Below are 26076 nucleotides of genomic sequence, written 5' to 3' on the forward strand. Positions count from 1 at the left end.
AAGACACAGGCAAAGGGAATAAAATGTATCTGAGAGACTGGTGATCAGGAAAACAGAAAAGTAGAAATGCAAGAGAAATGGGTACATGTTTTCTGTTGCAAAATACTGGGTTTGAAAGTGATTCCTGAGTGAAGAAAAAGAATGACTTTCTGCTTTTCCATTTCTTTGTTTTGTTACAATCCCTAAGAATCTGTCAGTACTGGGAATGCTATTCATTCACCCAAGTGAGCCACATCCAGCTTATGTGGAGGGGTGGTTCTCAGCTGCCCCAGGTGAGAAGTTAGAGTTTACAGAGTCTAGGAAAAAAAGAACAATTTATTTTGTTTGGATGCTAGTGACTCCTCACAAATTGTTACTACCTCTCTAGAAATACATTTATGAGCTAGAGATATGCAATAAAAATTAATACAGTAAAAAAGTTCCTTTTTGGATTAGCCAACATCAAATAGATACGAAGAGCAAATGGGAGGAAATGTACTGTTCTGGGTTTAAATATATATGTGTATACAATAGAAATGATAGCAATGACTTAGTTATTATGTAGATTTTATATATGCCAGTTAAAATTCTCATGAAATCTCTCATAGATCTTGATGAATTGATGGAATAAAAATACAAATATTTTGAAGGTGTTAGGATTATGGATCTTTTTCTCTATATTATAAAGCATGTTATTAAAGCAACTATACTTCAATTTAAAAAATTTTAAGGGGCTTCCCTGGTGGCGCAGTGGTTGAGAATCTGCCTGCTAATGCAGGGGACACGGGTTCGAGCCCTGGTCTGGGAAGATCCCACATGCCGCGGAGCAACTAGGCCCGTGAGCCACAACTACTGAGCCTGCATGTCTGGAGCCTGTGCTCCGCAACAAGAGAGGCCGTGATGGTGAGAGGCCCGCGCACTGCGATGACGAGTGGCCCCTGCTTGCCACAACTAGAGAAAGCCCTCGCACAGAAACGAAGTCCCAACACAGCAAAAATAAATTAATTAATTAATAAACTCCTAAAAAAACAAAAAATTTTAAAAAACATGTTACTTAATGACAAACATAAAAACCATATGACATTTAGTTTTAAACATTATAAAATTATTCATGGAGTAATGTAGAGATTCCATCCTTCCCTGGCACAAGAAAGCCGAACAGAGGATTTGACCCAGCCATAAAAGAGAGAGAAATTTTTAATGATTTAAGAAATGGTGAATATCATCAGAGACAATATATATATATATATATATCTTAATATATAAATATACTTTTTATAGAGGGAGAGAAAATGAATATGTAAAATAAAAGAATGGGAGAAAATATGTGTCACATAATTGATAAAAATCATATTCAAAATGTAGAACTGTTATAAATGTGTAAGACCAAAACTAAATTCTACCAAGAAACAGTTATCTTTTGTTTGGAGGGAAAAAACCATAAGCACAGTATATGTCAAATAAAATATACTTGTAGGGCAAAATATGCATATTTGTAGGAATTAGATACAAATTGAAAGAAATTCAAGTTAACATTCTATAACTATAAATTATTTAAAAACAGTGATAAGGTAGAATATAAGTTTGTAAATAAATAGATGGCATTTTATCAATTAATTTAGTCTATCTAAAGTGAATTCTGGTGATTCATAATAAAAAACTGTACTACCGTCTTTCTCAATAATTCCACTTCCCAGAATATACTCCCCAAGCTGGCAAAGGAGAGGGGGTGAGGGAGTAACTTGTCGTACAGAGATCCTCCCAGCAGTGTTTCTAATAGAGGAAAATTAGAAACAACAAATAATGGTCCAACAGTACGGAAGTGGCTATGGAATCTGTAGCTTATTTTCATAGTCTAAGACCATTTTGAGGTTTAACAATGATGTTTGAATAGTAGAAACGATTCTATAAAATACACCAGGAAGACACATCACCGAAGATCGTTGGTGTACATTTGTATAAACATTTAATTAGATGAGGCAGAGTACCTGATCATAAATGGAGCTAATTTTTTAAAATAAATTTATTTAATTTAAGCCTAATTTTTTAAAATAAATTTATTTATTTATTTATCTATTTTGGCTGCGTTGGATCTTCGCTGCTGCGCACGGGCTTTCTCTAGTTGCGGCGAGCGGGGGGCTACTCTTTGTTGCAGAGCGTGGGCTCTAGGCGCGCAGGCTTCAGTAGTTGTGGCACACGGGCTCAATAGTTGTGGCTCGCGGTCTCTAGAGCACAGGCTCAGTAGTTGTGGCACATGAGCTTAGTTGCTCTGCAGCATGTGGGATCTTCCTGGACCAGGGCTCGAACCTGTGTCCCCTGCCTTGGCAGGCGGATTCTTAACCACTGAACCACCAGGGAAGTCCCATTAAGTCTAATTTTTTTAAAGTGTCCTTAGGGGCTTCCCTAGTAGCGCAGTGGTTGAGAGTCCGCCTGCCGATGCAGGAGACGCAGGTTCGTGCCTTGGTCCAGGAAGATCCCATATGCCGCGGAGCGGCTAGGCCCATGAGCCATGGCCGCTGAGCCTGCGCGTCCAGAGCCTGTGCTCCGCAACGGGAGAGGCCACAACAGTGAGAGGCCCGAGGACTGCAAAAAAAAAAAAAAAAAAGTGTCTTTAAACTTCTTGAAAATACAAGTGTAATTTTGTCTTCTTAATTGTGCTTTTCCTCTGATATAGTCATGTGATAGATTTTATTTCGGGGATTTTGTTCTTTTTCCTAGATGGAGATCAATCTCCATTTTCTGAGCCGAAATTCCCTACGGAATGCTTCTTTCTTACCCTGCACGCCCACCATCTCTCAATTCTGCCGGGTTGCCGACGCTACATCCGCAGACTCCGGGCCATCCGGGAGCTCAACAGGTATGTGCGTCATGCCATGTCCTGAGGTTGCCTGAGTCACCACTTGTTCTCACAAGCAGGCAGTTCCCTTGTGACCAGTAGATTTGAATGTGAGGGGTACATATGGTACAGTATACCCTCTGCCTCTGCTACTACATCCATTTTCCTTGATTGACCAGAGTTCTTTACATGGTGAAGTGACCCAAACTTTGATTTCTAGAGTTCTCAACCCTTGGTATATGGTTGAGACTTCCATTAACTTTTTACACTGGGCACCATATTATCAGGAGGCACTTAAAGGATTTCTTGGGTTCCAGACATACCCCTCTTTCCCTGGACTGTGAAACAGTAACCCTGGTTTCCCTTAATAAACAAGATCATTTACTCCCACCAACATGTAATTCACTTGTTTTGCACATTGTCCTGTGGCATAAGAAGTCTAAAAGGGCCAGATAGTAACCTCAGTTTCCTATTCATTAGCACCATTGTTGTTTTTCTTAATCTAAGCATTTCTCCCCATGTACCAACACCTGCAAACAAAGGTCACAGGAATAGGAGGCAAACATTTTTTTGAACAGGTCATCTGGAATAATAATGGAGTAGCCACTTATGCCATTTGGTCCAGGAGTGGTGTAGTCTGGGTATGATAGAAAATGTGTCATATCTGTATCTGCCTTGAATTAAAATAGAATCAATCACTTAATAATTCTAATAATTGCCTGGTAGATTTCTTAATATTTTTTTTTCTACATGTAATCATGTTGTCTGTAAACGATGACAGTTTTCTTTCTTCCTCATAATTTTCTTTTTCATGCCTTACTGCCCTGGCTACAATTTCTACTGCAGTCTTGAGTAGAAGTATTGATAACTTTATTAAAATTTCTTTCTTATTCCAGTTAATGGGCGGAAGTTTTTTAGACATCCTCTATTATCAGATTAAGAAAATTCCCTTTTAGGTGATTATTTTCTACAAGTTTTTTGTTCTCAACAGGAGTTGAATTTTATTAAAATCTTTTTCCATCTCTGTTGAGGAGATCAGACTTTATTAATTAATATGGTTTATTCTATTAATATGGTTGAATTACATCAACTGGCTTTCTGATATCAAACCAATCTTACATTCTTTTTTTATTATTATTATTATTATATTTATTTTATTCTTGACTGTGTTGGGTCTTAGTTGCGGCATGTGGGATCTTTGTTGAGGCATGCAGGATCTTTTGTTGCAGTTCCTGGGCTTCCCTCTAGTTGTGGCGTGTAGGTTTTCTCTCTGTAGTTGTGGCGCGCAGGCTCCAGAGTGTGTGGGTTCTCTAGTTCAGGCATGCAGGCCCAGTAGTTGTGGCACGCAGGCTTAGTTGCCCCGTGGCATGTGGGAATCTTAGTTCCCTGACCAGGGATCGAACCCGCGTCCCCTGCATTGGAAGGTGGATTCTTTACCACTGGACCACCAGGGAAGTTCCCTTATATTCTTGAAATGAATTCAACTTTATATTATTGCTTTTAAATCTCATTGGATATTCAATTTGCTAATATTCTGTTTAGGAGTTTTGAGTCTATATTCAAAAGAAAGATTGACCTATGATTTTTATTTCTTGTTAAGTCCTTCTCAAATTTTGTTATCAACATTATTCTTGCCACATAGAATCAGTTGTGGAGTGTTCCCTCTTTTTATATTTTTTGAGGAGTTTATTGTGTAAGAATTATTTTATTTCTTCCTTAAATGTTTGGAAACATTGATGAAGTTGTCTGGGCTTAGAGTTTTCTATGTGGGAAGTTTTTAAAATTATGTATTTTATTGTTAATAGATATAGACCTGTTTAGATTTTCATTTCATCTTGTGCCAGTTTTCCCATGGTATGTAAAGTTTCAAAACTTTCTGATATGAAGTTGTTCATAGTATCCTCTTTTTATCATTTTGTGTCTGTAGGGCCTTTATTATTTCCTTTTAGTTTAATTTGCTTTTTGTTGATGTTTCTGTTGCTTTTTGAGGTTGATATTTAAATCATTCATTTTCAGCCCTTTCTTATATATGCATTTAAGGCTGTTTAGTTTCCCTCTAAGTATGGCTTTAGCTGCATCCCTCATTTTTAGTAGGTCATCTTTTTTACTGAGGTATAATAGACATATTACATTATGTTGGTTTCAGGTGTACAACATAATGATTTGATGTTTGCATATATTGCAAAGTGATCCCCACAATAAGTCTAATTAACATCTGTCACCATACATAGTAACATACTTTTTTCTTGTGATGAGAACTTTTAAGATCTCTCTCAGCAACTTTCAAATACACAGTACAGTATTATTAACTATAGCCACCATGTTGTATATTACATCCCCATGACTGATAGTTTGTGTACCTTTTGACTCCCTGGACCTATTTTGTCCACCCCACTCCCCCACCTCTGGCAGCCACCAGTCTTGTTCTCTGTGTCTTTGAACTTGGTATTTTGGGTTTTTGTTTGTTTTTTTAGGATTCCATACATAAGTGAGATTATATGGTATTTTTCTCTGTCCGACTTATTTCACTTAGCATAATGCCCTCAAGGTCCATCCATGTTGTTACCAGTGGCAAAATTTCATTCTTATTTATGGCCGAATAATATTCCTCTGTGTGTCTGCGTGTCTGTGACATTTCTTTTTCCATTTATCTGTTGGTGGACACTTAGATTGTTTCTCTATCTTGGCTATTGTAAATAATGTTGCAATGAACATGGGCGTGCATATATCTTTTCATTTTTGTTTTCGTGGGCTAAATACCCAGAAGTGGAATTGCTGGATCATACGGTAGTTCTAATTTTAATTTTTTGAGGAACATCCATACTGTTTTCCATAGTGGTTGTTCCAGTTTACATTCCCACCAACAGTGCACAGGGTTTCCCTTTTCTCTACATTCTTACCAACACTTATTTCTTATCTTTTTGATAGTGGTCATTCTAACAGGTATGAGGTGATATCTCATTGTGGTTTTGATTTGCATTTCCTTGAGAGAGAGTGATCTTGAGTACCTTTTGGTATGTCATTTTATTGTTCAGTTCAAAATATATTCTAATTTTTATTATTTCTTACTTGGCTTGTGGATTATATAAAGGTGGGGTGCTTAAATTCCAGATTCTTGGGGCGATTTGTTCATTTATCTTTTGTTACTGATTTCTAGCTAAATTCCATTGTCAGAAGACACATTCTGATTTGTGTTCTTTGAACTTTATTGAGATTTGCTTTGTAGCTAATATTTAAATTAGTAAATGTTCCATAGCGGAAATGAGCGCACAGGAATTCTCTGGTGGTCCAGTGGTTAGGACTCTGTACTCTCACTGCCGAGGACCTCCGTTCAATCCCTGGTCAGGGAACTAAAATCCCACGCGCCACGCAGCCAAAAAAAAAAGAAGAAAAGAAAAGAATCTTCTTTCTATATTGCTTTTTGCAGTATTTCACATATATCGATTAAGTTTGTTTATCTTTTGTTCAAATTTTCCTTATGTCTGCTGATTTTATCAGCTTATAATATCAGTTATTGAGAGGCTTATAAAAATTTCCAACTCTGATTTGTCTGTTCCTTCATCCTGGAATGGATGCCGTCCTGTGGTCGCATCATTCCCACTGACTTCGGAGGATACATTTCAATGGCACCATCTGCCATCTTCACTCCCAGCCTGCAGTGAGGGTTGGTGCCTTTCAGAGATGTTGGTGCTCCCCTCACCTGTGTATTTTTCAGTGCTGTGATACAAGAAGTATCTTCCAGGGCTTCCCTGGTGGCGCAGCAGTGAAGAATCTGCCTGCCAATGCAGGGGACACGGGTTCAAGCCCTGGTCCAGGAAGATCCCACATGCTACGGAGCAGCTAAGCCTGTAGTCTGTGGCAACTAAGCCTGTGTGCCACAACTACTGAGCCTGTGCTCTACAGCCTGCGAGCCACAACTACTGAGCCCACACACCTAGAGCCCGTGCTCCACAACAAGAGAAGCCACAGCAATGAGAAGCCCGCACACCACAACAAAGAGTAGCCCCTGCTCGCCACAACTAGAGAAAGCCCGCACACAGCAATGAAGACCCAATGTAGCCAAAAATAAATAAATAAAATAAATTAATTTTAAAAAATAAAAAAGTTAATTAAATAAATAAAAGTACATCTGGCTGAAGTCAGATTAAGAAAAAGAAAGAAGTATCTTCCAGGACACAGTTGGGCTTTGTGTGTGTTTTGAGAGGGTGGTTTTCTGAGCTACTCATATATGGTAAATCTATATTAATATTCCCAGCTTCTTATAGTTTGGATTCCTTTCTCTGAATTTATATCAAGGAATTCCTAACAACTCAACTTCAATTCTAGGTTTTAGTCAACCAGGTGGGCACACAGTTAGAGGCCTCCCAGATACTCAGGATAAGGTTGAATCCAGAGACTCTGGTCGTTGTATTCATGTCAATGAATTTATCCCCACTTAGGAGTATGTTAGCATGTTCCTCTCTTGGTGATCAAGCATCTTCAGAATCTGTTCCACACATACTGCCACATTTCTTCACTACATATGTAGTAGGTAGAATAGTGGTGCGGCAAAGATGTTCATGTCCTAGTCCCCAGAACTTGTGAATGTGTTACCTTACATGGTAAAAGAGACTTTGCAGATGTGATTAATTGTAGGATCTTGAGATGGAGAGGTTTCCCTAGATTATCTGGGTGGACCCAATGCATCACAAGGGTCCTTTTAAGAGGGAGGCAAGAAGGTCAGAGTGAGAAAGGAAATGTGACGACAGAAGCAGACATCAGAGTGATGTGGGTCCACAAGCCAAGGAATGCGGGCTCCCTCTAGAAGCTGGAAAGGGCAAGGAAACACTCTCCCTAGAGCCTCCAGAAGGAATGCCTCCCCTGCTGACCCATTTTAGATTTCTGACCTCCGGAACTCTAAGACTATAATTGTGTTGCTGCAAGCCAGCAAGTTTGTGATGATTTGTTACAGCAGCATTAGGAAGCTAATATACCATATTAGCAAATCTTGGTCTTTCTTTTTTCTTTGCTCTTCCTGCATGTGGCTTTTCCTGCATGTGTGCTTTTCCTGCATGTGGCTTTGTAATTGGCCCATAAGGACAGTGATTGATCTCATTCCAGTTGCAGTTCTGGAAGCAATAATGTATGATGGGTTGGGACCTAAGGGAGATTGGCATCGTCCTGCAATTTGACCACCTGAACTACAATCACTGCAGAAGCTGCTTCTGCTGTCAGACAAGGCTCATGGGATTTAGGGATTTGGGTACTTTGGTTCTCCCGAACTCCTCCATTTGAATTCTTGGAGTCCCAGTCTTTGCTGTGACATTCAGATAAGAGATCCAGTGAGGTTATGGATTCAGTATATGTTATAATTTGGTGCTTTACTGCTTCTCTATGGTCGTCTTAGAAACTCCCTGACTCATTGGCTTGTTCTTGAGGGGAGATTTTAAAATCTGGAGCCTGTCATTTTCTTCTGTGAGCTCTCCAGCATAGTTACAAGTAGCCACACCATCTCTTCACTCCAGGAGGTCACTGGTGATCGTTTATGCAGCTGTTTTTCCACTGAGAACCTGGGCTACCAGTTTTATGCCCTCACATGCTAACTGAATCTTCACCGCTCTCTTTTTTTTTTTAATATTTATTTATATTTATTTATTATTTATTTTGGCTGCACCGGGTCTTAGTTGCGGCACATGGGATCTTAGTTGTGGCATGCGGGATCTAGTTCCCCAACCAGCGATCGAACCCAGGCCCCATGCATTGGGAGTGTGGAGTCTTACCCACTGGATCACTGGAAGTCCCCTTCACCACTTTCAAACCGGCCCAGTCGAAGAACTAATCCCAAAGGCCCATTTGTCTGGAGGGCCTGTTACCTGTAACCTCTTCTTGCCAATAAGCATATAGGTCATTATGTTAGTTTCCTTTTGCTGCTGCAACAGATTACCACAACCTTCGTGAGTTAAAACCACAAAAATTATTACGTTAGGGCTCTGGTGGTCGGAAGTCCTAAAATCAAGGCTGCATTCCTTCTGAGGCTCTTGGGAAGAATCTCTTTCTTTGCCTGTTTCAGCTGCTGGAGACGCCCTACATTCCTTGGTTCACGGCCCCCTTCCTCTCTTTTCAAAATCAGCAGCATCGCATCTTCAGCTCTCCCTCTCTCTGACCTCTGCTTCACTTGTCACAACTCTTTCTCTCACTCTGACTCCCTCTTTCTCTTAGAAGGACCCTGAGATGACACTGGGCCCACCCAGACATACGGGCCCGTCTCGGGCCCCATACCCTTAATCACATATGCAGGTTTCCTCTTGCCATGTAAGGTAACATATTCACAGGTTCTGGGGATTAAGCTGTGACATCTTCCTGTGGGGCGGTGGGGCGGAGCATTATTCTGTCTACCATTATTCATGTTCCAGTTGTAGACAGAGGAATCCACTTTATCTGAGATAAGCAGAAAGGGGATAATTAAAGGCTACTGTTTGGTTTATTGAATCATGGACATGCCTGGAAAAGAGGACTCCCAGAGCTCTTCTTCGAACCTGGCCTGGCAGGAAGGAACAAGCTGCTTCAGGGTTCAACCTCTGCTAGTGCTTCAAGCAAAACCCCTCCACACTGTGCTTCCAGAAGAACCATGTGGCTGTCACTTCACTGTATTCACTTCTGCCTTCAGTGAGGGCTCACCTCTTGGTGGAAGCTAGGTCATGTGCAGAAATGCTGGCAGCAAGGGAACCTAGGAAATGTAGTTTTTGTTTTTGTTTAATTTATTTATTTAATTAATTTATCTTTGGTTCTGTTGGGTCTTCGTTGCTGCGTGCGGGCTTTCACTAGTTGCGGCGAGCGGGGGCTGCTCTTGGTTGCGGTGCGCAGGCTTCTCATTGCGGTGGCTTCTCTTATTGCGGAGCACGGGCCTCTAGGTGTGTGGGCTTCAGTAGCTGTGGCACACGGGCTCAGTAGTTGTGGCTCACGGGTTCTAGAGAGCAGGCTCAGTAGTTGTGGCACACGGGCTTAGCTGCTTCACAGCATGTGGGATCTTCCTGGACCAGGGCTCGAACCCATGTCCCCTGCATTGGTATGCGGATTCTTAACCGCTGCACCACCAGGGAAGTCGCTAGGAAATGTACTTTTAAAGAATTTATTGCCCCCTAGTTTCCTACACAAAGTTTTGATAGATAGAAAGGGTTGACATAGTGTTAAGTGAGCCAGTCTTTAAAATATGCAGCATATTACATGATCAGGGAAGGCTTTACCTGTCTGGCAGGTGATATTTGAGGAGATACCTGAAGGGAGTGAAGGAGCAAGTCGCAAAGGTAACCTCAGAGAAGAGCATTCCAAGCAGAAGGAAAAGTGCCCGTAGTAAAGTAGCCTTCTGTTTGGGGTAATTGAGTAGGCATAGTAACCTTGCATTTTCTCCCTCCCAGAAAAACAGGGAACAACGTATTTCCTTCCAAAAGTAATGATTACTGTATTTCATCAAATCTAAAATGCCATCCACTTTAAGACATCGTTACGTTGGGAACCAGTAAGAAAGAAAAATACTGCCAATTTAGCCATAACTTGCCACTGAGTTTGGTGATGCTGACATGGGGGGAGAGAGGGGACGTGTGTCTGAGAGTCAGTGACACGGTGAAAATGAATAGGTAAGGTGGCTGATGGCTCTGCGTGTCTTCTTGCATTTTGACTGTTAGTCTTTACTTTCAGAACCGTGGAAGATTTGAAAAACAATGAAAGCCAATGGAAAGACTCCCCACTGGCAGCTAGACACCGTGAAATGCTGAAGCGCTGCAAAACTCAGCTTAAGGTTTGTATCATTAATTGGGATAATTATAGCCTCATAATAGTAATTTTCCCACCAGAATATGTGCCTTGAATGAGCAGTTTAATGTCCTCAGTTTTTCTCATTATTCTCTTCCCCCCAAGATAAAAATGGTACATTTAAAAACTTGTGGATAGTTTCTATGTATGTTTAAATCTCAGGACAGAAAGTGCCTATGCCTGTGCCAATGACAATATGAATTCTTAATGGATTTTATCATCCTCAGTTGAACATCACCTCCCTTTCCTTGCCTTGTGCAGGATCCTCCCCATCTGCTAACCCTCACCCCCGCACCTCAAAACACACACGACTCCAGTTTGTCCAGCCACGCATTTTCTTGATGTTTGACAAAGTGGATTTGTGGTAGTGGAAAGATCCCTTTCCTTTGCCCCTCGTTCTTCGTTTAATTGAAAATGATCCATCGTATAGAACCTAACTGCACACGGGAAGATTTCTGCTTGAGACATAGCTGGAAACAAATGCTAGCTAAGGTGGTACAAGGGAAGCACAGACAGCAAATTTATTCATTTTTCATTTATGCATTTTTATGTTCAAATTACAAAGCTGAATGTTAGCTGGTCGTGTTTTTTGTTGATTCGTAGGATGATGTGTAAACATTTTACCTGACTTAGATTTCTGGTACAAGTTAAGATTTCAGTTTTATTTATCTATACAGTAGACCTCTTTGAGATGCCGAAAAAGCTGGGGGCTCTATCCTGGGGTCTATAGACCCCCTAAGCACTCCAGAGATAGGTTTCAAGAAGCCTATAAACTGTTTATATGCAGTGTGTGCTCATGTGTGTGTTTAAACTCACAGCGATACCCTGATATAATACCCAAGGGGGTATTATACCCTTGGTGGACAAGCATTTTGCCCAGGAGCAGCTTTTCAGTGCTGACCTGGAACCGAGATGCGGATTTGTCTGGCTCTTCTCAGTAACCATCCCTGACTTCCGAAGGGCCTCCCCCATCAGGTTATTTGAATATGGCAGTGACAACCTAACCTTTTTCAGCACTAACTGTGTGCTAGGTTCTGTGCCCAGTGATTCGCATGGCATGCCTTTTCTTTCTCTTAGAACAGAGAAAGAGAAAGCTCTTGAGACATGACCAGCAGCTTACAGGCAGTTAGCAATGAAGCTCTTGAAGCCCTAGAGCCTAGGTTTCCCATCTCCTTGCCCATTCCCTGCCCAATCACGCTGCAGGCACTTAGCCACCAACTAATCTATGGGCGGGGACATACCTGCTTCCGCAGAAACTGGTCCGATGCAAGGCCTGTGCTGATGCTGGTTTACTTGACGAGAGCTTCCTGAGACGATGTCTGAATTTTTACGGCCTTCTCATTCAGCTGCTGCTCCGCATCCTGGACCCCGCCTATCCCGAGTGAGTGCGCTCTGTCCTCTTCACCCGGCTCCACCCCCCACGCTGTGTTGTCTTTATCGTTCTTCAAAGCCGATACCTAAAACAAGACCCTTAACGTTATTAAGAATTCATTTCCAGGTTGTACTTATATAGAAAGGAGTAATATTAATAAATATTTTCGGGGACTTTCCCTGGCAGTCCAGTGGTTAAGACTCCACACTCCCCAATGCAGGGGGTGTGGGTTTGACCCCTGGTTGGGAAACTAAGATCCCCACGTGCCGCATGGCGTGGCCTGGGGAAAAAAAAATTAAGTAAGTAAATATTTTCCTTGGAATTAGTTACAGTAATGAGGGACTGTCAACACCTATTAAATTAATTTTGACATAGCGCTTTTTGAAAATTGGCTATAAAATCTTCAGGGTTTTTTTTTTTTGGTCGTTGTTCTGGGTTTGTTTGGTTTTTTTTTTTTTTTGCTTTTATTTATTTATTTAGTTAGTTATTTAATTTTGGCTGCGTTGGGTCTTCGTTGCTCTCTGCAGGCTTTTTCTAGTTGCCGCGAGAGGGGGCTACTCTTCATTGCAATGCACGGGCTTCTCATTGAAGTGGCTTCTCTTGTTGCGGAGCACGGGCTCTAGGCACGCGGGTTTCAGTAGTTGTGGCATGTAGGCTCAGTAGTTGTGGCTCACAGGCTGTAGAGCGCAGGCTCAGTAGTTGTGGCACACGGACTTGTTGCTCTGTGGCATGTGGGATCTTCCTGGACCAGGGCTCGAACCTGTGTCCCCTGCATTGGCAGGCAGATTCTTATCCACTGCGCCACCAGGGAAGCCTCGCTTTTATTTATTTTTTTAAATTGAAGTAGAGTTGATTTACAGTGTTGTGCCAGTCTCTGCTGTACAGCAAAGTGACTCAGTTACTCATATATAGACATTCTTTTCTTTTTTAATATTCTTTTCCATTATGGTTTATCACAGGATAGTGAATATAGTTCCCTGTGTTTATACAGTAGGACCTTGTTGTTTATCCGTCCTATATATAATAGTTTACATCTGCTAATCCTACACTCCCAATCCTTCCTTCCCCCACCCCCCTCCCCCTTGGCAACCACAAGTCTGTTCTCTATGCCAGTGAGTCTGTTTTTCTGTTTTGTAGATAGGTTCATTTGTGCCATATTTTAGATTCCACATATGAGTGATACCATATGGTATTTGTCTTTCTCTTTCTGACTTCCTTCACTTAGCATGATAATCTCTAGTTGCATGCATGTTGCTGCAAATGGCATTATTTTGTTCCTTTTTATGGCTAAGTAGTATTCCATTGTATATATATGTACCACATCTTCTTTATCCATTCATCTGTCAATGAACATTTAGGTTTTTTCCATGACTTGGCTATTGTGAATAGTGCTGCTGTGAACATAGGGGTGCATGTATCTTTTTGACTTATAGTTTTGTCCAGATGTACGCCCAGGAGTGGGCTTGCTGGATCATATGGTGATTCTGTTTTTAGTTTTTTTAGGAATCTTCATACTGTTCTGCACAGTGGCTGCACCAACTTACATTCCCACCAACAGCGTCGGAGGGTTCCCTTTTCTTTACACCCTCTCCAGCATTTGTTATTTGTAGACTTTTTAGTGATGGCCACTCTGACCTTTGTGAGGTGGTACCTCATTGTAGTTTTGATTTGCATTTCTCTAATAATTAGCAATGATGAACATCTTTTCATGTGCATACTGGCCATCTGTATGTCTTCTTTGGAGAAGTGTCTATTAAGGTCTTCTGCCCATTTTTCAGTTGTGTTTTTTGATTTTTTTTGTTGTTGAGTTGTATGAGTTTGTATATTTTGGAGATTAAGCCGTTGTCTGTCACATCATTTGCAGATACTTTTCTCCCATTCCATAGGTTGTCTTTTCATTTGTTTTTTTTTTATGGTTTCCTTTGCTGTGCAAAAGCTTGTAAATTTGATTAGGTCCCATTTGTTTATTTTTGTTTTTATTTCTTTTTTTTTTTCTTTTTTTCTTTTTATTTTTTTTGCTTTATAACAAATTTAATCAGTTATACATATACATATGTTCCCATATCCCCTCCCTTTTGCGTCTCCCTCCCACCCTCCCTATCCCACCCCTCCAGGCGGTCACAAAGCACCGAGCTGATCTCCCTGTGCTATGCGGCTGCTTCCCACTAGCTATCTACCTTACGTTTGGTAGTGTATATATGTCCATGCCGCTCTTTCACTTTGTCACAGCTTACCCTTCCCCCTCCCCATATCCTCAAGTCCATTCTCTAGTAGGTCTGTGTCTTTATTCCTGTCTTACCCCTATGTTCTTCATGACTTTTTTTTTCTTAAATTCCATATATATGTGTCAGCATACAGTATTTGTCTTTCTCTTTCTGACTTACTTCACTCTGTATGACAGGCTCTAGGTCCATCCACCTCATTACAAATAGCTCAATTTCGTTTCTTTTTATGGCTGAGTAATATTCCATTGTATATATGTGCCACATCTTCTTTACCCATTCATCCAATGATGGACACTTAGGTTGTTTCCATCTCCGGGCTATTGTAAATAGGGCTGCTATGAACATTTTGGTACATGTCTCTTTTTGAATTATGGTTTTCTCAGGGTATATGCCCAGTAGTGGGATTGCTGGGTCATATGGTAGTTCTATTTGTAGTTTTTTAAGGAACCTCCATACCGTTCTCCATAGTGGCTGTACCAATTCACATTCCCACCAGCAGTGCAAGAGTGTTCCCTTTTTTCCACACCCTCTCCAGCATTTATTGTTTCTAGATTTTTTTGATGATGGCCATTCTGACTGGTGTGAGATGATATCTCATTGTAGTTTTGATTTGCATTTCTCAAATGAGTAAAGATGTTGAGCATCCTTTCATGTGTTTGTTGGAAGTCTGTATATCTTCTGTGGAGAAATGTCTATTTAGGTCTTCTGCCCATTTTTGGATTGGGTTGTTTGTTTTTTTGTTATTGAGCTGCATGAGCTGCTTATAAATTTTGGAGATTAATCCTTTGTCAGTTGCTTCATTTGCAAATATTTTCTCCCATTCTGAGGGTTGTCTTTTGGTCTTGTTTATGGTTTCCTTTGCTGTGCAAAAGCTTTTAAGTTTCATTAGGTCCCATGTGTTTATTTTTGTTTTTATTTCCATTTCTCTAGGAGGTGGGTTAAAAAGGATCTTACTGTGATTTATGTCGTAGAGTGTTCTGCCTATGTTTTCCTCTAAGAGTTTGATAGTGTCTGGCCTTACATTTAGGTCTTTAATCCATTTTGAGCTTATTTTTGTGTATGGTGTTAGGGAGTGATCTAATCTCATACTTTTACATGTCCCTGTCCAGTTTTCCCAGCACCACTTATTGAAGAGACTGTCCTTTCTCCACTGTACATTCCTGCCTCCTTTATCAAAGATAAGGTGACCATATGTCCGTGGGTTTATCTCTGGGCTTTCTATCCTGTTCCATTGATCTATATTTCTGTTTTTGTGCCAGTACCATACTGTCTTTTTTTTTTTTTTTTTTTTTTTTTTTTTGCGATACGCGGGCCTCTCACTGTTGTGGTCTCTCCCGTTGCGGAGCACAGGCTCCAGACACGCAGGCTCAGCGGCCATGGCTCACAGGCCCAGCCGCTCCGCAGCATGTGGGATCTTCCCGGACCGGGCACGAACCCATGTCCCCTGCATCGCCAGGCGGACTCTCAACCACTGCGCCACCAGGGAAGCCCCATACTGTCTTGATTACTGTAGCTTTGTAGTATAGTCTGAAGTCAGGGAGCCTGATTCCTCCAGCTCCATTTTTCGTTCTCAAGATTGCTTTGGCTATTCGGGGTCTTTTGTGTTTCCATACAAATTGTGAAATTTTTTGTTCTAGTTCTGTGAAAAATGCCAGTGGTAGTTGGATAGGGATTGCATTGAATCTGTAGATTGCTTTGGGTAGTAGAGTCATTTTCACAATGTTGATTCTTCCAATCCAAGAACATGGTACATCTCTCCATCTATTTGTATCATCTTTAATTTCTTTCATCAGTGTCTTATAATTTTCTGCATACAGGTCTTTTGTCTCCTTAGGTAGGTTTATTCCTAGATATTTTATTCTTTTTGTTGCAATGGTAAATGGGAGTGTTTCCTTGTTTTCACTTTGAGATTTTTCATCATTAGTATATAGGAATGCCAGAGATTTCTGTGCATTAATTTTGTATCCTGCAACTTTACCAAATTCATTGATTAGCTCTAGTAGTTTTCTGGTAGCATCTTTAGGATTCTCTATGTATAGTATCATGTCATCTGCAAACAGTGACAGCTTTACTTCTTCTTTTCCGATTTGGATTCCTTTTATTTCCTTTTCTTCTCTGATTGCTGTGGCTAAAACTTCCAAAACTATGTTGAATAAGAGTGGTGAGAGTGGGCAACCTTGTCTTGTTCCTGATCTTAGTGGAAATGCTTTCAGTTTTTCACCATTGAGGACGATGCTGGCTGTGGGTTTGTCATATATGGCCTTTATTATGTTGAGGAAAGTTCCCTCTATGCCTACTTTCTGCAGGGTTTTTATCATAAATGGGTGTTGAATTTTGTCGAAAGCTTTCTCTGCATCTATTGAGATGATCATATGGTTTTTCTCCTTCAATTTGTTAATATGGTGTATCACATTGATTGATTTGAGTATATTGAAGAATCCTTGCATTCCTGGAATAAACCCCACTTGATCATGGTGTATGATCCTTTTAATGTGCTGTTGGATTCTGTTTGCTAGTATTTTGTTGAGGATTTTTGCATCTATATTCATCAGTGATATTGGCCTGTAGTTTTCTTTCTTTGTGACATCCTTGTCTGGTTTTGGTATCAAGGTGATGGTGGCCTCGTAGAATGAGTTCGGGAGTGTTCCTCCCTCTGCTATATTTTGGAAGAGTTTGAGAAGGATAGGTGTTAGCTCTTCTCTAAATGCTTGATAGAATTCTTCTGTGAAGCCGTCTGGTCCTGGTCTTTTGTTTGTTGGAAGATTTTTTATCACAGTTTCAATTTCAGTGCTTGTGATTGGTCTGTTCATATTTTCTATTTCTTCCTGATTCAGTCTTGGCAGGTTGTGCATTTCTAAGAATTTGTCCATTTCTTCCAGGTTTTCCATTTTATTGGCATAGAGTTGCTTGTAGTAATCTCTCATGATCTTTTGTATTTCTGCAGTGTCAGTTGTTACTTCTCCTTTTTCATTTCTAATTCTATTGATTTGAGTCTTCTCCCTTTTTTTCTTGATGAGTCTGGCTAATGGTTTATCAATTTTATCTTCTCAAAGAACCAGCTTTTAGTTTTATTGATCTTTGCTATCGTTTCCTTCATTTCTTTTTCATTTATTTCTGATCTGATTTTTATGATTTCTTTCCTTCTGCTAACTTTGGGATGTTTTTGTTCTTCTTTCTCTAATTGCTTTAGGTGCAAGGTTAGGTTGTTTATTGGAGATGTTTCCTGTTTCTTAAGATGGGATTGTATTGCTATTGTTTTTATTTCTATTGCCTTGGGAGACTGACCTAAGAAAACATTGGTGTGATTTATATCAGAGAATGCTTTGCCTATGCTCTCTTCTAGGATTTTATGGTGTCATGTCTTATGTTTAGGTCTTTAACACATTTTGAGTTTATTTTTGTTCATGGAGTGAGGGTGTGTTCTAATTTCATTAATTTACATGCAGCTCTCCAACTTTCCCAGCACCACTTGCTGAAGAGACTGTTTCCCATTTTATATTCTTGGAAAATTGGCTATAAAATCTTTGATTGATAGAAAAGGAAATTGGAAGCTAAACGCTGGAGTTAACAGGATATTAGGTCCCCCTAGACACTGGGTCCAGGCAAATCCCTAGCGAATTCAGAGAATGAGCTGAGAACATTCTTGATCTCTTTATCATCACCTGGACAGCTCCTCCAGGCAGCCATTTTTGTTTTATTTATTATTATTTTATGGTTATTATGAAATCTCAGGATCACCAACGTTGGTGAGGTTGGCCCAAGCCCCCTGCAGGAGTGGAAAATATTGGGTTGGCCAAAAGGTTCGTTCAGTTTTTTCCGTAAGATGGCTCTAGTAGCACTTAGTTGTCTTTAACTTCATTTGAAACAATTTTGTTAGGTTGTATGTGACAGCTGTCATATCAGTGTGCATTTTAAAAAAAATCAAAATTGGTGAATTTTTGTGTAGCCATTTTAATATTGAAGATGGAAGGAAAAAGTCAGATTTTCAGCATATTATGCTCTATTATTTCAAGAAAGGTAAAAATGCAGCTGAAACGCAAAAAAAGATTTGTGCAGTGTATGGAGAAGGTGCTGCGAGTGATCGAATGTTGTCAGAAGTGGTTTGCGAAGTTTCGTGCTGGAGATTTCTCACTGGATGACACTCCACGGTCGGATAGACCAGTTGAAGTTGATAGAGATCAAATCAAGACATTAACTGAGAACAATTAATGTTATACCATGTGGGAGATAGCCACATACTCAAAATATCCAAATCAAGAGTTGGAAATCATTTGCACCAACTTGGTGATGTTAATTGCTTTGATGTTTGGATTCCACATAAGTTAAGCAAGAAAAACCTTCTTGATTGTATTTCCGAATGCCATTCTCTACTTAAATGTAATGAAAATGTTCTGTTTTTAAAACAAATTGTGATGGGCAATGAAAATTGGATACTGTGCAGTAATGTGGAATGGAAGAAATCGTGGGGCCAACAAAATGGACCACCACCAACCACACCAAAGGCCGGTCTTCATCCAAAGAAGGTGATGTTGTGTATGTGGTGGGACTGGAAGGGAGTCCTCTATCATGAGCTCCTTCTGGAAAACCAAACGATTAATTCCTGCAAGTACTGCTCCCAGTTAGATCAACTGAAAGCAGCACTCAACAAAAAACGTGCGGAATTAGTCAACAGAAAACGCATAATCTTCCATCAGGATAACGCAAGACCGCATGTTTCTTTGATGACCAGGCAAAAACTGTTACAGCTTGGCTAGGACGTTCTAATTCATCTGCCGTATTCACCAGACATTGCACCTTTGGATTTGAATTTATTTCGGTCTTTACAAAATTCTCTTAATGGAAAAAATTTCAATTCCCTGGAAGACTGTAAAAGGCACCTGGAACAGTTCTTTGCTCAAAAACATAAAAAGTTTTGGGAAGATGGAATTATGAAGTTGCCTGGAAAATGGCAGAAGGTAGTGGATCAAAAGGGTGAAGACATCGTTCAATCAAGTCCTTGGTGAAAATGAAAAATGTGTCTTTTATTTTTACTTAAAAACTGAAGGCACTTTTTGGCCAACCCAATAGTATTTAAAGTACATGTGTAGCTCTGTTGACTCAAACAGTTTGAGTTCCATAAAATGACCAAACATGACCCTTTTATTTCCTTCACATTTATTGCATTAATCTTAATGCAGTAAATAAAAATCAAGAAATCAAGAAAAGGAAAAACAAAAATGTTTCACGTCCACCCTAGCCTATCCCTGTCTTCATTATTCCCTGTTCATTTCTGGTTGTAGTTTCTTTGCCTGTGCACTTTTTACATAGTTCTGTTATATAGAATGAGAGCTTTTTCCAAATGAAACACTTACTTGTAATGGTAGTATAATATTCCTTGTAGTTTGATGTGTCATGATTTCATTTTGTAACCTGTACTTTTTCTCTTTGACAGTGTCACACTGCCTTTAAGTTCAGATGTCCCCAAGGTATTCGCAGCATTGCCTGAGTTTTATGTAGAAGATGTTGCTGAATTTTTATTTTTTATTGTACAGTAAGTCCCATTCACATATTACATAGTTCTAATATGTATTTATATTTAATATGTACATTATATTATGAACCTCCATCTTAAATGCCACTGCTTTAACCGAATGCTGCCTGGAGACTGGAAAAATAAATCCGGCTGTGGCATCCAGCCAATTACAATAATAACTCAAGACAAAGGAGGATTAACAGTGCTGGTAATAATGTGCTCTGTGAAAAGTGAGTCGAATTGTATGTCTGAGAAACAAGGAGAAAACCGTTTATAAATATCTGAGTGAACATTCAAAAGCCAGAAATACCCACCTCTATATTTTGTACCAAATTTTTTCTCAATTGTAAAATTAAAGAACACTTACAAAGAAATAGGTTGAGTTTATAACCAATATTTGAACTTTGAAAAAATGAAAACAACTCCGTCAACATATTTTTTAAAGTCTTTTTGGTCGCGAAGATCTTTTGTAAAATTCACCTACGATTTAATCACACCTTTGGTTTATTTTCTAAAACATAAGTTAATATAACATGCTATGGCCAATAGATGCAATGGGTTTTAAATCTACCTAGTTGTATTGGGAATAGTCACCTTAAACTCAGCAAGTTAAAGGGAATTCCGTGTCCTGGCTCCTAGACCTATTCGTCCCCTTCCTTGCCTAATGACACCAGCATCCACCCGTGTTTTCTCAGAGCTTTACTACCTGTTCCTCTCACCTTTCTTCAGATACTCTCCTCAGGTGCTTTATGAGCCCTGTACTCAGGATATTGTGATGTTCCTTGTTGTGATGTTGTGTAACCAGAACTACATCCGAAATCCATATCTGGTGGCCAAACTCGTAGAAGTCATGTTTATGACTAACCCTGCTGTTCAGCCACGGACCCAGAAGTTTTTTGAAATGATTGAGAACCATCCTCTCTCCACCAAGCTGTTGGTCCCTTCCCTGATGAAGTTTTATACAGGTAGGTTCCTGATGTGTGCAGGTGGGCAAGGTTGTCTAAAGCCAGTGGTTGAAGTTGTTCTAAACCTGTTACCTAATATTCTGACATCGGCTTATAAGTATGACCCACTAATACACTGCCAGCAGAGCATAAACTGTTGGTTATTTTTCCCCTGAGTTGTGGAAATATTACACTGACCACTCTATATACGAGTCCCTGATGATTCAGTGAGATCCACTGAAAGTCAGATGGGTAACACTGAGATCAAGTTGGTGTTTTTATCTGAAACTACCTGGGTCACTGTAGCTTTTAACTTACAACATTAGTTTTGCAACAGTGTCCTGTAACCCAGAGTTTCAAAACTGGGTAAAACCAGGAGCTTGTTAAAAATGCTTATTCTTGGAGATCCCACTCAAACCAATGGAATCAGGATCTCTGAGAGGCTTCACTCATTGACTAATTCTGTACATTCGTCCAATGCCTACTATTTGCCAGGCACTGTTCTAGGTGCTAGGTGACACTGGTGAACAAGACTGAGAATGTATCAGACACTCTGCAAGGAGGTCCTCCTCTTCTGGTTGAATTGTATTCCAAATTTTCATTTTTAATTTGGCTTTTGAACTGCAAATGTGTTTTCATAAAGCCTGTTACTTAGGGGATGCATTCACCTGTTCTCTACCAAAGGCACGGGATTGTACAAATAGAACATTTTCCCTCCAGTTTGTATATTTCTCAGGAAAGGAAGTGTGTTGTCTGTCTTCTTTTTATTTATTTATTTATTTATTTATTTTTGGCTGTGTTGGGTGTTTGTTGCTGCACGCAGGCTTTCTCTAGCTGTGGCGAGCGGGGGCTACTCTTCGTTGCGGTGCGCGGGCTTCTCATTGCGGTGGCTTCTCTTGTTGCGGAGCACGGGTTCTAGGCGCACGGACTTCAGTAGTTGTGGAATGCGGGCTCAGTAGTTGTGGCTTGTGGGCTCAGTAGTTGTGGATCGTGCAGGCTCAATAGTTGTGGCACGTGGGCTTAGTTGTTCCACGACATGTGGGATCTTTCCGGACCAGGGCTCGAACCTGTGTCCCCTGCATTGGCAGGTGGATTCTTAACCACTGCGCCATCAGGGAAGCCCCTGTCTGTCTTTTTATCTTCTATTGAACCTAGGACGTTCTGGGTACCCATTTAGCAGAATGTACTCGCCATGCTCTTAGAAGAAACACCAGCCTCCCGGAGCACAGTCCATTATTGTTCACGGCGGCAGCAGCGGTTTGAGGATTCCTCTGTGTTCAGTGACAACCACCCCTTCCCTGTAGACCAAGACCTGCTCCTGCTTATTTTGGGCTGGTGCTGACATCTCTCTCTGTGTGCTTCTGAGGCTCAAGAACCTGTCTACCTCCTTTCCCCTTTGTCACTATTATCTTATGTCACCTACTGGGAGTTTCTCTCCTTCCCCAAGCCTGCCTGTATCCTCTTAAACCTAAACAAGTATGCAGGCCTCCTGAACTTTTGTTAACATGCTCACCTTGGCAACAGCAGAGAACACTTCTGCGTAAAAGGCCCCCGCTTGGCTCTCCTGTCCTCCTCTTACCTCTCAGCCCTGGTAGGAGAGGACCACGGGCCATTCAGGTACAGGCGGTGTATCACCCGTGCACAGGACGGGACCTTGTATGGTCCCTTGCATCTGTCAGGCTTACCTGAATTGAGGGTAATTCTGCATTTCTTAAAATAATGATGAGGCACCTCTTTTCACCTATCAAATTTATTTTTAAGATAGGAATACCTAGTGCTAATATGGTTGTAGGGAAATAAACGAACCTGCAAAAGTCTGTTTCATCTCCTCCGTAGCTCGTGTGTAGAATTAGTGCTATGAAACTCTCTGAGAATGTAAGTCGGTAGAGCCTTTCTGGAAGGCAAATTGGCAGTCCGCACCAAAGCCTTCTATCTTCCATATCAGTCAAGGCCCAGTTAGGATGACCTGCCAGTTAGTTTAAGAGAGAACATTTAACATAAGGTACTGGTGAAATAGGTAGTGGAAGACAGAAAAGGCAAATAAGGAACCCTGGGGTAGTACAGATTGTCAGTGCAGGGAGCAGCCATCCTCTGTCCCTAGGGCTGGGGGAACCGAGGGAAAAGGCTGGGGTTATGGGATTCTAGTGCCTCAAATCAGTGCTTAGGCAGAACTGAGACCCAGGCCTGAGGAAGCATGCTGGCCAGCTGGTGCTGGTGTCTCTGAGGGCATGTGGGATTCCTGGTCCTGTGAGTGTGGAACAAAGCTGGAAACAAGCCAGCTGCTGCTGCTGGGCTGGAGAGTCCATGATGGGTGCAGCAAGCCAGCAGAGGTCCAAGTCCCTTCTTCCGTTTTCCAGCTCCTCTGCAGCGCCCCTTGTTGGCGAGCCTAACGGGGGGGGTGGGCAGCTGGCAAAGGGAAACTTAAGAGTCCCAGCGTCAGTATCACAAAGCCAAGTATAAAGGGTGGATTTGGGGGGACCTCCCTGGTGGCCCAGTGGTTAAGACTCCGTCCTCCCAATGCAAGGGCCCGGGTTCGATCCCTGGTCAGGGAACTAGATCCCACGTGCACACTGCACCTAAGAGTTACATGCCGCAACTAAGGAGCCCAGTGCCGCAACTAGACCAGACCCAGCACGACCAAAGAAATACATAAATAAATGTCTTTTAAAAAAAAAGAAAGGGTGGATTTGGGGCTGAGAGACAGCAGCTAAATAATGAGTACACCCTCTTACATGTAAACTTCATTCATAGTAATCGATTCTGTGGGAATAAATATACATGTCTGTAAATGTCTATAACCGCATTCACTGTGTTAGTATTTATAATGCGGTACAGTGACAGTATTAAAAACAACCTAAATTCCTGCCAATTGTGGGCCAGTTAAGTAAATTATAGTTTATCCATACGGTGGGTCTATGTGAACCATGAAAAGTAGTGTGTTAATTACAGTACGTAGTTAAGTAATAAAAAGTAAAGAAAATGCCATGTAATGGAACAATATGTCAAGTATGACCACGATTTGGTACACATATATATATTACAGAAAAAAGTATGGGAGAATATATGCCAAAATATTAACAGTGAATTGGTTATTTATGAATGGTAGAAATGTGGGTAGTTTGGTGTTTTTGTTTTTGTTTTTAAATTATCTGAACATCTTAATTATTCTACAGTAAACATGCATTGTTAGTATTAAAAAAAAAAATTTAGTTAAGTGCATTTTGTACTCATATAGTGCCCTGGGCCTGTCACTGTGGCTTTGGGATAAAGAACAGGGCTGGGCCTCTTGCCCGTGAGAACAGTGCTGGGCCTGGGGGGCCCCCCACCGGTAAGGTTCCAGGAGCTGGTGGGCGGGTGTTGTTTCTCCTTTCCCCCTTGCCACCAAGCAGTGTGCCCTCTGGCCCTGGACCGCCTCTGTGGTGGTCCATGGGTATTAGATGATACCCATGCTAATAATAGCCACTGCTTATTGAACATTTACTAATCCTTTCACTTAATCCACACAGCAGTCCTCAAGATGGATGCTATAAATATCTCCATTTTACGAATGAGGAAACTGCAGCTTAGAAAGGTCAAGAAGCTTGCTGAAGGTAAACAGCCAGTGAGTGGCAGCGGCCTCAGCAGCTGGGCATTGGCACAGGTGCTCCTCCAGTTACCGCGGGCCCTGCGCCAAGGGAGCCCTGCCACGGGCGTGGTGGGCACTCCCCACATGTCCATCAAATCCATGTTAAGTCCTGCTGACGGAGGTCCTGGCTCCTGAGCACGGCTGACTCTCAGACATGAATTAGAGATTGATCTCTGGAACAGGCTCCTCTTTTGCACCCCAGAGAGGGTATTCTAGCTTAGACAATACTTAAGATCAAATGTTTGTTCCAAAAATAAAACTGAGTTTCAAAAATAAGAGTATTTTATTTGTACCACAGCAGTCAGTGCCTTAAGGACCAGCTCTCAAAACTTGGCTTCGGGGCTTCCCTGGTGGCACAGTGGTTGAGAGTCCGCCTGCCGATGCAGGGGACGCAGGTTCGTGCCCCGGTCCGGGAAGATCCCACATGCCGCGGAGCGGCTGGGCCCATGAGCCATGGACTGAGCCTGCGCGTCCAGAGCCTGGGCTCCGCAACGGGAGAGGCCACAACAGTGAGAGGCCCTCGTACCGCAAAAAAAAAAAAAAAAAAAAAAAAAACTTGGCTTCTCAGAACCAGGAAGAACACTGATAACCGAGACTGTTCTCTTCCCCACGCTGATCTGAATCAGCAAAGCCAGCGTTAGCCCAAGTAGATTTGATCACTAATTCAACAAATACGTATGGAGCTCCTACTGCGGGTCAGCTTTGGTGTTGCTGCCAGGGCCTAGCGGTGAGGACCCCAAATCCCCGCCATCACCAGTCAGGCACCCTAGCTGGGAGACAGACACTGAACCCATAAATGAGGTAATTCCAGAGAGTGAGTGTGAGAGGAAGGCCTCGTGCTGCTTTAAGAAGCATAGTCAGGGGAGGTCTCTGAGGAGATGACTTTGGAGTAATGTTGAAAATGAGACCCAAGAGGGAACCATAAGCAGATCTCAGCCACAGTGTGCAGGCAGTGAGGGCAGCAAGTGTAAAGGCCCTGAGGCCCAGGCAGCCTAGTGAATCAAGCAAGAAGACTCATGGCGGGGGAGCAGCTACCAGGGATAGTTCATTGCAGGCCTCTTAGAACAAGGACTTGAGAATTAGAACTTGGGCTGATACAGTTTTGAGGGAACATTAGGAATGAATTTTTTTTTATTGTTGGGAGAGATGTACATTGATGGGTAGTGAGTTAATGGTCATTACTCAGCCTCTGCTATGTTCAGGATACAGTACAGGTGTTATGAGCCATTTAGAGCATCGACGAGGCTCTTTGTCAGCCCCCGGTGTTCTCCTGTGAACTCTGCTAAATCAGCCCTCCACGCTTTAGTTCATACTTTTATACAGTTAATAAAATGACACTTAGTTCAGCTTAAAGAAAGGTTGACCTAATGAATATACGTAAGTGCTTTTAGATCTTTGTACCATAGGTCTTAGCTTATTCCTTTTATCTTTAAATAACTGTTTTCCTTTTTAATCCCAAGAAACTGTTCATTGGCAAATATAGAAAATAGCAAAAAGAAAATAAAAATCATTGATAATCTCTGCACTCAGAGAGAATCTGTTAACATTTTGCTCTGTATCTTTCCAGTCAATTTGTATATCATGTGTGTGTGTGTGTTTGTATTTTTTAATATGATTGGACCCAAACTGTATATTTTGTTTGGTAGCCTGTGGTTTTCACTTCATATATCGCAAATACCTTTTTGTGTTCTCTGTTGGGCACTTGGATTATTTATATTTTTTTCATATAAATAGTACTTTAATGAGTATCCTTGGAGATCAGTCTTTGAACATGTGTTTTCTTGAATAGAATTGG

The 26076-nt window shown here is 41.2% G+C and overlaps 1 protein-coding gene across 1 annotated transcript in view; it reads left to right on the forward strand.

Moving 5' to 3' along the window:
* UBE4B (ubiquitination factor E4B) overlaps window positions 1-26076 on the forward strand; it is a gene marked incomplete at both ends in the record, with an annotated part of 114222 nt that overhangs the window by 69525 nt on the left and 18621 nt on the right. Inside the window, 5 exon segments of the mRNA XM_079697982.1 lie at window positions 2698-2836; window positions 10490-10589; window positions 11857-11984; window positions 19632-19730; window positions 20442-20677. Coding sequence (XP_079554108.1) covers window positions 2698-2836; window positions 10490-10589; window positions 11857-11984; window positions 19632-19730; window positions 20442-20677 — 702 coding nt within the window.

This window comes from Hyperoodon ampullatus (genome assembly GCF_949752795.1).
Source record: "Hyperoodon ampullatus genome assembly, chromosome: 2".
Taxonomy (NCBI): Eukaryota; Metazoa; Chordata; class Mammalia; order Artiodactyla; family Ziphiidae; genus Hyperoodon; species Hyperoodon ampullatus.